At 43.1% G+C, this 13,708-nt stretch overlaps 2 protein-coding genes across 4 annotated transcripts in view; both read right to left on the reverse strand.

The window, feature by feature from the left end:
* Positions 1-1,236, reverse strand: part of tmem116 (transmembrane protein 116) — a 35,323-nt gene extending 34,087 nt beyond the window's left edge. Inside the window, exon 1 of the mRNA XM_061718129.1 lies at positions 1,171-1,236. Within this exon, the coding sequence (XP_061574113.1) occupies positions 1,171-1,236 (66 nt within the window). The remainder of the gene's footprint in view (positions 1-1,170) is intronic.
* A 3,406-nt stretch (positions 1,237-4,642) lies between these two features.
* The window catches only part of LOC133440543 (endothelial zinc finger protein induced by tumor necrosis factor alpha-like), a 34,038-nt gene continuing 24,972 nt past the window's right edge, over positions 4,643-13,708 (reverse strand). For all 3 annotated transcript variants that reach the window (XM_061717836.1, XM_061717838.1, XM_061717837.1), the window contains exons 5-9: positions 11,324-11,728; positions 10,613-10,700; positions 9,772-9,980; positions 8,001-8,081; positions 4,643-5,583 (exon numbers count right to left, since the gene is read on the reverse strand). In XM_061717836.1, the coding sequence (XP_061573820.1) occupies positions 4,798-5,583; positions 8,001-8,081; positions 9,772-9,980; positions 10,613-10,700; positions 11,324-11,728 (1,569 nt within the window). In that variant the 3' untranslated portion in view covers positions 4,643-4,797. The remainder of the gene's footprint in view (positions 5,584-8,000; positions 8,082-9,771; positions 9,981-10,612; positions 10,701-11,323; positions 11,729-13,708) is intronic.

Raw genomic sequence — 13,708 nt, forward strand, 5'->3', positions numbered from 1 at the left:
CCTCCTGCCTGGCCTTAATACTCTTCCGTAAAATGTAACCCTAAAACAGTAGATAAAGTAATGAAATATAGACAATTTATGCAATTAAAACTGAAAACTTTAATGTTTTCATACCTTTAAACATATTTAAAGGTAAAAACATGGTGTCCAACAAAACATCCTTTTCCTTTTTTAAACAAAGAAATAGTAAAAGTTGTAAAGTAATGATGAAAAGCAAATGCACTCTTCCTCTTTCTTCTTTCTTTGATCCTTGATTCTTTGATGAATAAAGAATTAAAATTCAAAAATAAACTAAGAAAAGCAGAAGACAGAAGGGAAGACGTCATAAGCTTAGGCTTCAGTCTAGATCAGGGGTCGTCAACCCGCCGCTCTTTAGCGCCGCCCTGGTGGCTCCTGGAGCTTTTTCAAAAATGTTTGACCTTTTTTTTCCTTTTTTCCTTCTGTTTTTCACTTTTTTTCCTTTTTTTCTTCTTTTTTCTCTTTTTTTCTTCCCTTTTCCTTTCCTTTTAAATCACATTTTGACTTTTTTCTCGAAATTTTGACTTTTTTCACAAAATTTCAACTTTTCTCTCGACATTTCGACTTTTTCCTCGACATTTCGACTTTTTTCTGGAAGTGCATAATGAAAAATAAATCTCCCCCCAGTTCTAACTAATATAGAAACATGCAGCATGTGTTTCTTCATTCTAATTCTGATACGAGACTTTTCATTTTTTGCGGCTCCAGACATATTTGTTTTTTGTGTTTTTGGTCCAATATGGATCTAAAACATTTTGTGTTGCCGACCCCTGGTCTACACCGTTTGGTCCTTGGTTTTTAGTTAAAATTGTATAGTATTGTATAGTAGTAATATAGTACAGGTTTTTTTTTTATTAAATCCCCTCTCAATATTCCACCATTTCTCACTTATATATATTTTTTTGTATGACACTGATGATTTACAGCTGTAATTTGGGTTATTTGTGTTGTGCAAATTGAAAGGACCAATAATAAACTAAACTACAGAAACTAAAGAACATTCAGGTGTTCAGCATCACTGCAGCTCAATTCATCCATTAACTGGTACAAACTCTCTTCAGAACTATTCTAAATCATTAATGTGATAATAACGTCCCGCTTTAGTGTGTTTCCAGCAGAATAAAGACCTGTATTTATATATTTTATCCTCACCTGGGTCCAGTCCAGCGCTCCGGTCTCGTTTCTCTCGCTGCTGTTGCTGAAGCTGGAGGGATTCATGCTGCTGGAGTCCGGGGCCGCGCATGCGCAGAGGCTTTTATGCTGCCGGGGGGAGGACACGCCCACCGCCTCCGGAGGACACGCCCACCAGCTCCGGAGGCTCGTCCCCGCCAGCGAGAGCGCGCCTCTGGCGCCCCCTGCTGTTCAATCCTAGTTTTTCACCCCATAGATCAACTATGGAACAATAGAGTAATATTATCTAACAAAAGATCTCTGTTTAAACAAAGATCTTCTGTTAGATAATATTACTCTATGGAACAATAGAGTAATAATATCTAATAGAAGATCTTTGTTTAAACGAAGCTGCTTTGAGAAAGGGATAGTTTTTGTCACTGATCTGCTGATGAAACTGGGAATGTATTGGATTTTACTTCCTTAAAACAAATATGGTTTAAATTGTCGTGCAGAATTTATGAAGAAAAAAAAAGATGGAAAAAAAGAGGAAGAAAGAGGAAAAAAAAGAGAAAAAAAGAGGAAAAAATAGGGAAAAAATGAAAAAAGAGGAAAAAAAGAGGAAAAAGTGGAAAGAATATGGGAAAAAAATGAAAAAAGAGAAGTGGAAAAAAGAGGAAAAAAAGAGAAGATGAAAAAAAGAGGAAAAAATATAAAAAAGAGGGAAAAAATAGGAAAAAAGAGATGAAAAAAGAGAAAAAATAGGAAAAAAGAGATGAAAAAAGAGAAAAAAGGGAAAAAAAGATGAAAAGAGAGAAGATGAAAAAAGAGGAAAAAAAGAGAAGATGAAAAAAAGACGGGAAAAAGAGGAAAAAAGAGGAAAAAGGAGAAAAAGGAGGAAAAAAAGAGGGAAAAAAGAGGAAAAAAAGAGGAAAAAGGATGAAAAAAGAGATGAAAAAATAGGAAAAAAGAGAAAAAAGAGGGAAAAAATAGGAAAAAAGAGAGGAAAAAAGAGAAAAAAGGGAAAAAAGTGGAAAAAAGAGAAGATGAAAAAAAGAGAAGATGAAAAAAAGATGGGAAAAAGAGGAAAAAAGAGAAAAAAGAGGAAAAAAGAGGGAAAAAAGAGGAAAAAAGAGGAAAAAATATGGTTTAAATTGTCCAGCAGAATGTATGAAGGTTTGTAAAGCCGTTGCCACTTATTCATTTGATTAAAAGTGCTCTAATATGTGGAGATATTGAGACACTTCCTGTGTTAGTTATTGAGGATTATGGTTATTGGATAAGAAATGTAATAATAATTTATAAGTGGAGATAATTTAACGACTATTATCACAGAGCGTTTTATTCTGACACTTCAGTCTCTAAGTTTGTCTACACTAGAAAAAGCCACTCAAATTAAATCAAATGACCCATTATTCCCCCAAAGTCAAGGAAACTCAGTTTAAATTCATCAATAAAATGTATCCAACCGCTGAATTTTTTAGACAAAGATTTACATTTAAAATTGACCCCTGAGCTTTCTGTAATGAATCTGAAGAATCACTTGATTCTTCAGACTTTCTTCACACATGTTTCTATTTTGTCTCAAAAACGTTTTGGCGCGAAATTAGAAATTGTCTATCTTTAAAAATGAATAACATTCCAAAATTAGAAATCGCTAATATTATTTATTGCAAAGATACATTTGACAAATCAGTGTCTGTCTTGGTTAATGTCATTCTTTTACTGGATAAATATCATTTACATTGTTGTAAGTGGAGAAACATGAAGCCTCTTTCCAATGTTTTATAAATGATTTCAAAGGTTTTTTTTCTCTATAAAAAATATTAAGTCAAATAACTCTGCAAAAAAATTATTAGCCGATGTATCAAAATATCTTTTATTTTAAGTCTTTTTCTGAAATGTCGATGCTATTTGCTTTAAAATGCCTTACTGTTCCTTTGTATTAACTTTAATTATTTACCTTATTTTGTGTTTATATGTCTCTTATTCATGAAACCTCCAAAAAGTTTCTATTTTCTTATATTATATTTCCTCTACTAGCAGTTTGTATAAAATGGGTTTGTCTTGTTTATAAATTGTTTTAATTGTTGTTTGGTGTCCCAGTTGCGGCTGTAGCGGCTCATAATAATAATAATAATAATAATAATAATAATAATAATAATAATAATAATAATAATTATAATAATAATAATAATAATAATAATATCTGTCTGTGTTGCTTTAAATGTAAATAAAATATGACTCGGAGGGTTTAAAGAAAAAAGCCTCTGTCGCCCCCCTCTGGGCATGCGCAGAACTGCACCAGACTCGTTATTTGGTCCAGATACTTAAGCTGAGAGAGGGGGATGAAAAAGGAAGGAAAAGAAGGAAAAGAGGAGAAGAAACAAAGAAACACCAACGCAGGAGAACAGGATGTTTTCAGAATAAAAGCCTTTGTTTGTTTATTTGTTGATGGTGTTTGTTATTTATTTGTTTTTATTTGGGGGAGCTGTAGAGGGCGGAGTCAAACTGTTTACAGACGACACTCAGATAAATCTGTTAAAGTTTTGATCCAGTCGACCCAGAGGGAAACACGGCTCGGAGCTGCTGCTTTGATGGACATGATAGTTTTATTATCACCCGTCAGTCACCTGTCAGTCACCTTTTGGATCATCTTTAACCATCAGGGAGTTGGCCCCGCCCCCTCCACCCAGCAGGGAGTTGGCCCCGCCCCCTATTGGTTCATCTTTAATCATCACTTCCATGCAGTCAGAATTCAGGTTAGTGCTAACATCTTCCGGTTCCTGAAACGTCTTCCGGCTCTCGGTGAAGGCGGACGCTTCTCTGCTCCTCTCCCTTATCTATCTGCTGCTACTGAGTTTGTCCTGTCTCGTCTTCAGAGTCTCTCCTTTTCACTCCTCCCCCAGGACGGTTTTGGCCGATCGCTCTGGTCACAATCTCCCTGGTGGAATGTAAACAAGGTGACTCTGCCCCCACTAGCCCTCCCCTCTCAGGAACATCTGTGGACCTGTTTCAGAACTGACTGAGCCGTCTGATAACATCAAGGACATTGGCTGAGAGCAGCTCTGGGCGAAGTTCACGGACTCATCGCTACACACACTTACTGATAACCACCTCCCTCTTATCAGCCCCCCCAACAGTCTCCGGGTTTCGAGCGCCACGAAGCTGCGGCGATCACTTGGATGTACCGTGTCGGGATCACCCCCCCTGTATCCATGGTAACAGGGTTATCCCTGTATCCATGGTAACAGGTCTATCCCTGTATCCATGGTAACAGGTCTATCCCTGTTTACACGGCCGTGTAACCGGGTTATTGATCATATTCCAGTTAGAAAGGGTTATTGAAGCATCTTTATATTATTATAGTTAAAGTTTCTCTGACATGAAGAATTGATAAATTTGATCCAATTAGTTAAATGTTATTGAGAATCGTGTTTTTGGTTATTGGAGAGAATTGTGGTCATTTCATATTTATTCAACTTTAAAGAGTGGATTCATGATTTATTTGTCAAGATAATTTTATTTGTTCTCTCTTTATTTTAGAACCATGACAATCATCCTGAAACTTCACAAATCAACATTCACGTCGTCAATTTAAATAAACTGGATAATTGATTCCAATCCTGTTTCCTGGTGGTTGTGGCTCCAGTTACAACATTCATTCATTCATACAATCAGGGAGTTGGCCCCGCCCCCTTTTGGATCATCTTGAACCATCAGGGAGTTGGCCCCGCCCCCTTTTGGTTCAGGTCCTTGGTTGTCCTGGTGTCTCCTCATGTGGTTGCGGTAGATCCTGGAGCTGCTCAGGTTCTTGTCGCAGACGGAGCAGTAGTACGGCCGGGCGTCGGCGTGCGCCCCCACGTGGTATGTTAGCTCCAGCGCGCGGCTGAAGCTCTTGCTGCAGAGCGGGCAGCGGTAGCGCACGCCGGCGTGCGTCAGCAGGTGGTTCTTCAGGACGCAGCGCTGCTTGAACGTCTTCCCGCAGGCGGCGCAGGCGAAGGGCCGCGCGTCGGCGTGCAGCCGCTGGTGGCGGCGCAGCGCGCCGGAGTAGGCGAAGCTCTTGCCGCAGTCGGAGCAGGCGTAGGGCTTCTCGCCCGTGTGGATGCGCCGGTGCTCCGTCAGGTGCACGCGCTGCACGAAGCTCTTGCCGCAGGCGGCGCAGCGGAACGGCCGCTCGCCCGAGTGGATGCGCAGGTGCTTCTGCAGCGCCGACGCCTTGAAGCAGTCGCGGCCGCAGACGGGGCAGCAGTGCCGGCTGCTGCCGCTGGCCACGCCCCCTAAAGGGGGAGGGGCCGGGCCCCCGGGGGGCGGGGCCGAGTCAGGGGGCGGGGCCTCTGGAGGCCTCCACTGCTCCTCCTCCCCGTCAGAGTTGATCAGGACGCCCACGTCTCCGTCCACCGCCGGCGCGCTGCTCTGGTCGCCGTGGTTACCGGCTGGAGGGCGGGGCGAATCCTGCAGATAGAACTGTTACTGAACCAGAACTAGAACTAGAACCAGAACCAGAACTAGAACCCGATCAAAACTAGAACTAGAACTAAACTACAACTGGAACTGGAACCAGATCTAAACTAGAACTGGAGCTAAACTAGAACTAGAACTAAACTAGGGCTGCAACTAACGATTATTTTAATAATCGATTAATCTGTCGATTATTTTTTCGATTAATGGATGAATCGGATAAAAAAAACTAAACAAAAAAGCATTAAATTCCAACCATTCGAAAACCGAACTGACTGCAAATTCCCAGTGCAGATAATTCAGATAATGTTCAGAAAGTTCACTAACAGGTTTCTCCTTGAACATCCCTGAGCTTTTAAAGTATTGATTAAAAAACAACTAAATGGACTAACACAGAAAACATACACATGTATGCTTTACATCTGCCAAATATATAAAAATAAAGTGCATAAAAGAGTATACTTTGTTTAAAAGGGACCTGAGCTGTCAGAACAATAAATAAATTATAAAAAATAAAGATAAATACGAATCAGAAACAGGATTTGTTTGAACATTACAATTTGTTCTCTCACTGCCTTCACTCAAAAAACTAGGATCTTACCAAGAAATTTTCTTATTTCTAACCTAAAAATGACCTGATAACACACGTAACTTAAAAGGTTAGGTGTTTCTCCCACGTGTTTTAATTGAACTTTCATTTGTGCAGTGGTGTAAAGTAACGAACTACAAGTACTTCGTTATTGTACTTAAGTAAGATTTTTGAGAATTTGTACTTTTATTGATACTTTCATTTTTCTGTACTTTTACTTTTACTTCGTTACATTTTCAAGGAAATAATCGTACTTTTAATCCGCTACATTTAAAATTGGACACGTCGTTACTCGCTACAAATTAAAGAACAGCACAGCGGGGGCTGATTTATGGTTCCGCGTTACACCGGCGCAGAGCTACAGCGTAGGGTACGCGGCGACCCACACTCTACGCCGTAGCCTACGGCGTAAGGTGTGCATCGATCTAACGCGGAACCATGAGGCGGACGGGAAGGAAGGGGGCGTGTGAATATACCGAGAAGGAGCCGCAGCTCCCGGGAGAGTTGCGCCGCAGAGGCGGGCCGGAAGGCCGGAGGAACCGCCGTCGCGTCGAGTACCGAGGAGGACTGAAGCCTGAATTATGGCTCCGCGTTAAATCGACGCAGGGCCTCGCCGTAGGGTACGTTGGTGTAACGCGGAACCATAAATCAGCCTTGAGCGGCAGCCGACGCATGTCCATGCGCACCATTCTTTGATTCCACCACTTCTAAGGTGGTTTTGGCATTTAAAAGTTCAAAAGTCTCATCCTTTATCAGCTGGGGTTGCTTAATGTTGTCACTGCATACTACAGGCTGGGGGTGGACCTGTCAGCGATCCTTTTCCTTTGCAATCCTTTTGAAAATAATTTTGTACTTTGAATTTTGTACTTTGTACTTTGTACTTTTTACTTTTTACTTTTGTACTTAAGTACATTTTAACCCATGTACTTTTGGTACTTTATTATATTTAATTTGAGGTACTTTTATACTTTTACTTAAGTAATTTTCTTAATGGGTACTTTTTACTTTTACTTAAGTAATTTTCAAGCAGAAAATTTGTACTTTTACTTAAGTACAATATTTTTGTACTTTTTCCACCTCTGCATTTGTGTCCAGCAAATTTGAAGTTCTAGTTAAGTTTAAGTTAAAGTCTTTATAAGATTTTGAGTTTCGGCAGAAAACAAAATAAAATGATGATTCCTGCTGTATTGGAGCACATTTTCTTTTAGTTAAAACTGTAGCGGGAACAGATGTTTAGAGGAACCTATGTATGTACCGGGTTAGAGGGGGAACATATAGGAGAACGGACCAGAACAATATAGAGTGGATTAAAAATAAAAGTTAAGCACTGAGCTACATGTGTCTCCTGTCATGATGTTACTAAAACCAAACAAATCCGCGCTCTCTTTCTTCTTTTACGTGCGCGGCGTCAGCGCGCTGCGCCGCATTAAATGTAGTCCGGGCGAAATACCTCAACTTCAGCTCCGCGACTTAAGGCTGATTTATGGTTCCGCGTTACACCAACGCAGAGCTACGGCGTAGGGTACGCAGCGGTGCACGTCGCCGCGTACCCTACGCCGTAGCTCTGCGTTGATTTAACGCGGAACCATAAATCAGGCTTTAGTGAGTGACGTAATAATCGCGCTACACAACGAATCGATAATGGAATTCGTTGTCAACGCTTTTAATAATCGATTTTTATCGATTTTATCGATTCGTTGTTGCAGCCCTAAACTAAACTAGAACTAGAACTAAACTAGAATAAAACTAAACTAGAAGTAAACCAGAACTAGAACCGGAACTAGAACCGTAACCAGAGGACGGCTGGACAGGTGCGTCTCACCTGCACGCCGGCGTCGTCCTCCTTCTTCTCCTCCTTCTTCTCCTCCTTCTTCTCCTCCGTCCTCATGGGAAGCCAGAACTCCTGGAACCACAAATGTGTTCACTGATCAGAGTTTTAAAGTACGTGACATCACACCTGTGACGTCACACCTGTGACATCACACCTGTGATGTCACAGGTGTGATGTCACAGGTGTGATGTCACAGGTGTGACAACTATGGCAAGCCGTTAAAACCTGGAATTAACATTGAAGATATCTACAACGTCACTTTGACTAGTCAGAATTACATTGTGACTAGTCAGAATTGTCATTCAAGATATCTATAACGTCACTTTGACTAGTCATGATTCCAGTTCAAGATATCTACAACTTGGTTCTGACTAGTCAAAACTTAATTTAAGCCCTTCTTCTGGCTCTCGGTGAAGGCGGACTCTTCTCTGCTCCTCTCCCTCCCTATCTGCTGCTGCTTTTGTCCTGTCTCGTATTCAGAGTCTCTTCTTTTCACTCCTCCTAAACTCTACAATCATGGAATTGATTAACTGGTCTCTCAGCACAACCAGAAGTCAGGGGGTAAGGGAGCCCTCCTGCCCCCATGGGATGTTTTTATCTGGATACACAATGGATTCCTGGAAACATTGGAAACCGTTGTGTTTGGTGATTCTGTCTGTCGAGGACGTTGAAGATGCTTCATAATTGGATTTATGATAGCAGGATTTCTCCTGATAGGAGGAGGGGGATTCCTGGTCTACCGACAAACGCGTAAGTCGTCGACAGCTGTTCTGGCTCTTTCAGAGCTGCCGGACGTGGCTGAAGGATCAAGCAAGGTGATCAACACTCAGACTTTAACGTTGGGGGAGCAAAGCCGTAAGCTGGATGTGATTCTTGAACAGAATCTCAGGCTGGCGGCGTCTTTGAGCTCATTGGGAAGATGGAGAAGACCTTGGAGAAGTTGGAAGCTCGGCTTGGCGGGAATTGATCACAAATTCGTCTGATTGGAGTCGCTATTGATGAACCAGAGACTGAAGGCAGACGGAAAATTACTGAGTCTGTCTGTTTTCAATATAATTGTTGATTCTATAATCTGGCCTTGACAGGGCGGTTTTGGCCGATCGCTCTGGTCACAATCTCCCTGGTGGAATGTAAACAAGGTGGCTCTGCCCCCACTAACCCTCCCCTCTCAGGAACATCTGTGGACCTGTTTCAGAACTGACAGAGCCGTCTGATAACATCAAGGACATTGGCTGAGAGCAGCTCTGAGAGAAGTTCACGGACTTACCGCTTACACTTGCTGATAACCACCTCCCTCAACTCAACACCTTCCTCGACCCCCTCCTCTTATCAACCCTCCTCCCCCCAACACAGTCAACAGGTTTGGCCGTGGTGCTCACTTGGGGTACTGTGCCGGGATCCTTTTTTTGCACTTTCACACTGTGTATTTATACACAGTATGAGGATCCTTTTTTTCCCTCCCCCATCCCCGATGTCGTCCTTTCTCTGATCTGTTCTCACCAGTTGACTCATGTCCCATGTTGTTATTGTTTGGTCTGTTGTCTTGATGGTTGTACTGGTCCAATTTCACTGTGATGGGACGCCAGACCAGCGACAATAAAGGCTATTCTATTCTATTCTATTCTAATTTAAGATTTCTAAAAAGGACGATGTAGATATCTTGAATTCTTGAATATCTTGAATTGATGTAACAGGGTAACAGGGGGCGGGGCTTCAGGGGGCGGGGCTACAGGGGGCGGGGCGTCAGGGGGCGGGGCTTCACCTGGTCTGCAGGAGCAGCGATGACTCCGTCCCGTACGTGAACTCTCATGTGTTTCCTCAGCAGGCACGGCTTCCTGAAGCTCTTGGGACAGATGCTGCAGCGGTGGGGCCTGGGGGCGGGGCCAGGGAGGTGGGCGGGGCTGGGGGCGGGGCCAGGGAGGTGGGCGGGGCTGGGGGCGGGAAGATCCTCCGTTCCCTCGGGACTGTTATCTGTAGAAGTGAGGGATGGAGGGATGGAGGAGGGAAAGAGGATGTTAGAGCAGCAGCAGCATCAGTTACAGCCTGTTAGATTTAGTGATGCACCGAAATGAAAATTTGTGGCCGAAACCGAAACTAATAATAAACACTTGGCCGAATACCGAACATGGTTCTTCAGCAGTTTTTCATTTATTTTGCCAATTTTTTCACCATTGCATGAATCAAATACATTTGATTTAGGCATGCTTTTATAAAATATATATATTTTACAAAATTACAAGGTAGAAAATATTTATTGAACATAAAAAACTGAACATTTTTTAATTTCCAGCATTATGTTGTTTTGGTTCCACCTCCTGGTGAATTTTGTTAAAATTCGTTTTACCAACTGGTTGGCCAACGATTTATGTGTTGCGCAACGTTACGGGACGGAGCGGCCAGTCTATTTCCTTATTTTACCACGCCGTTATTAATTGTTCGGTTTTTTTCCCACTTATTCCACCGAACACCCAAAGTGTTTTTTAGCCATTTTCGGCCGAACAATTTCGGTTACTGAACAATCGGTGCATCACTAGTTAGATTCATCCCCAATATTTGGGTTTTGGTTCTTCTTGTTATTTACTGCTACTACTAGAGATTCTCACCGCTCAGTGAAGGCAGCGTCTCCTCTTCACCTCCATCACTTCTGCTCTCCACCTTCACCACGTCGTAGCCGCGCGGCTCGTCTTCTTCCTGGAACCAACACCAGAGTATTTGTTGCAAGGCCGGTTTTAGGGGGGGGGGGGGGTGGGCTGTGGTTTTAGGGGGGGGGCTGTGCCACCCAAACGTGCATCCTGCCCACCCAATCAAAGTTATGTCCTTTATTTTTTTATATATTTATTTTTTTATAAAATATAAAAAAATATCACAGAATATCTGTACCGTTTCTGATTGGGTGGGCACTGCGCATCATTTTTAGACACAACAATGAATGCATGAACCACAAAAGTTGTGTCTCGGCGGAGGAACCGACGTCCCAGCAGAATGAGAAACAGAGAAGTTCAGAACAGACACTGAAGCTGATTTATGGTTCCACGTTACACCTACGCAGAATGGTGCGCGTACCCGCGTAGCCTACGCCGTAGTGTACGGCGTAGCCTTTTTCCCACCTGAATGTTCATCGTTTTCCCACCTGAATTTTCATCGTTTTCCCACCTGAATTTTCATCGTTTTCCCACCTGAATTTTCATCGTTTTCCCACCTGAATTTTCATCGTTTTCCCACCTGAATTTTCATCGTTTTCCCGCCTGAATTTTCATCGTTTTCCAACCTGAATTTTCATCGTTTTCCCACCTGAAGGTTTTTCGTTTTCCCACCTGAATGTTTCCCGCGGGGCTGCATCTCTGCCGGTCGTGGATCTCCTGGTGTTTCCGGTCGTGGATCTCCTGGTGTTTCCGGTCGTGGATCTCCTGGTGTTTCCGGTCGTGGATCTCCTGGTGTTTCCGGTCGTGGATCTCCTGGTGTTTCCGGTCGTGGATCTCCTGGTGTTTCCTCAGCACCCGCTGGGAGAGGAACCTCTTGTTGCAGACGCTGCACTGGAAGGGTCTCTCCCCGGTGTGGGAGCGGACGTGGTCCTCGCGCCGCGTAGCGCTGGGGAAGCCCCGGCCGCAGATCTGGCAGGCGAAGCGCAGGCCGGCGTGCTGCTGCCGCCGGTGCTGCTCCAGCTCCGCGGACGACGAGAAGGTTCCCGGGCACAGGAAGCAGTGGAGGGAAACTTCCTCCTGCAGGACACAACGTATCAGACTGAGGAGAAGGTTCCTGGAGGAAACTTCCTCCTGCAGGACACAACGTATCAGACTGAGGAGAAGGTTCCTGGAGGAAACTTCCTCCTGCAGGACACAACGTATCAGACTGAGAGGAGAAGGTTCCTGGAGGAAACTTCCTCCTGCAGGACACAACGTATCAGACTGAGAGGAGAAGGTTCCTGGAGGAAACTTCCTCCTGCAGGACACAACGTATCAGACTGAGAGGAGAAGGTTCCTGGAGGAAACTTCCTCCTGCAGGACACATGTATCAGACTGAGGAGAAGGTTCCTGGAGGAAACTTCCTCCTGCAGGACACAACGTATCAGACTGAGGAGAAGGTTCCTGGAGGAAACTTCCTCCTGCAGGACACAACGTATCAGACTGAGGAGAAGGTTCCTGGAGGAAACTTCCTCCTGCAGGACTAGGGGTGGGCGAAAATATTGATACGGCAATATATGGCGATACATCGTCTCCCGATACGATATCGATATTCAATGTATGTATCGCGATATATTGCTGTATCAATATTTTTGCCCACCCCTAGCTGCACTTTATTTTGTGATTTCAGTGTGGGTGAGACACTGCATTTTATTTTGAGTATTTTGTATCTAAGAATAATGCACACTGCACTTTTCATTGTGTGTTTTTTCATGCAAATATGTTGCATAATTAAAATGGAAAGTTTGAATTACATTGTTTTGACTCAGTCTGTCCAATGAATTATCATCTGATGTACATTTATACAACTTGGATTTTAAGATGTGTAATGCATTTTTAAATTTTTCGGTGAACTATGTAGAATATCGCGATATATCGGGATATATCGCATAATCGGGATATCGCAATTTGTATCGTATCGTGGCTCAAGTATCGTGATGCGTATCGTATCGTGAGGTCCTTCCCAATACCCACCCGTATTCAGGACACAACGTATCAGAGCTGAGAGCATCACGTCAGGACTTGGGAACGTCCCGGAGCATCCTGGGACTTGGCTACGCCTCAAACCGTCCAGAACGTTCCAGTGTCCCTGGACTCTGGAACGTCTCGGAATGTCTCTGATCATCCAGAACGTTTTCGTACGTTTTTTCGTGCGTTTTTTCGTAGGTTTTTTTGTACGTTTTTTCATGCGTTTTTTCGTACGTTTTTTCGTATGTTTTTTCGTGCGTTTTTTCGTGCCGTTTTTTGTACGTTTTTTCGTGCATTTTTTTGTATGTTTTTTCGTACGTTTTTTCGTATGTTTTTTCGTGCGTTTTTTCGTGCCGTTTTTTCGTACGTTTTTTCGTGCATTTTTTTAAATGTTTTTTCGTACGTTGTTTCGTACGTTTTTACGTACGTTTTTTCGTACGTTTTTTCGTACGTTTTTTCGTATGTTTTTTTGTACGTTTTTTCGTACATTTTTCCATACGTTTTTTCGTACGTTATTTCGAACGTTTTTTCGTACATTTTTTCATACATTTTTTCGTACGTTATTTCGTACGTTTTTTCGTACATTTTTTCGTACGTTTTTTCGTCAAAACCTCTAACCCCCCCCCCCTCCTGAACACCTCAGGACTAGAACACCTCAGGACTAGAGAACACCTCAGGACTAGAACACCTCAGGACTAGAGAACACCTCAGGACTAGAACACCTCAGGACTAGAGAACACCTCAGGACTAGAACACCTCAGGACTAGAACACCTCAGGACTAGAACACCTCAGGACTAGAACACCTCAGGACTAGAGAACACCTCAGGACTAGAGAACACCTCAGGACTAGAGAACACCTCAGGACTAGAGAACACCTCAGGACTAGAGAACACCTCAGGACTAGAGAACACCTCAGGACTAGAACACCTCAGGACTAGAGAACACCTCAGGACTAGAACACCTCAGGACTAGAACACCTCAGGACTAGAGAACACCTCAGGACTAGAACACCTCAGGACTAGAACACCTCAGGACTAGAACACCTCAGG

Source organism: Cololabis saira, chromosome 3 (genome assembly GCF_033807715.1).
Source record: "Cololabis saira isolate AMF1-May2022 chromosome 3, fColSai1.1, whole genome shotgun sequence".
In the NCBI taxonomy this organism is placed as follows: domain Eukaryota; kingdom Metazoa; phylum Chordata; class Actinopteri; order Beloniformes; family Belonidae; genus Cololabis; species Cololabis saira.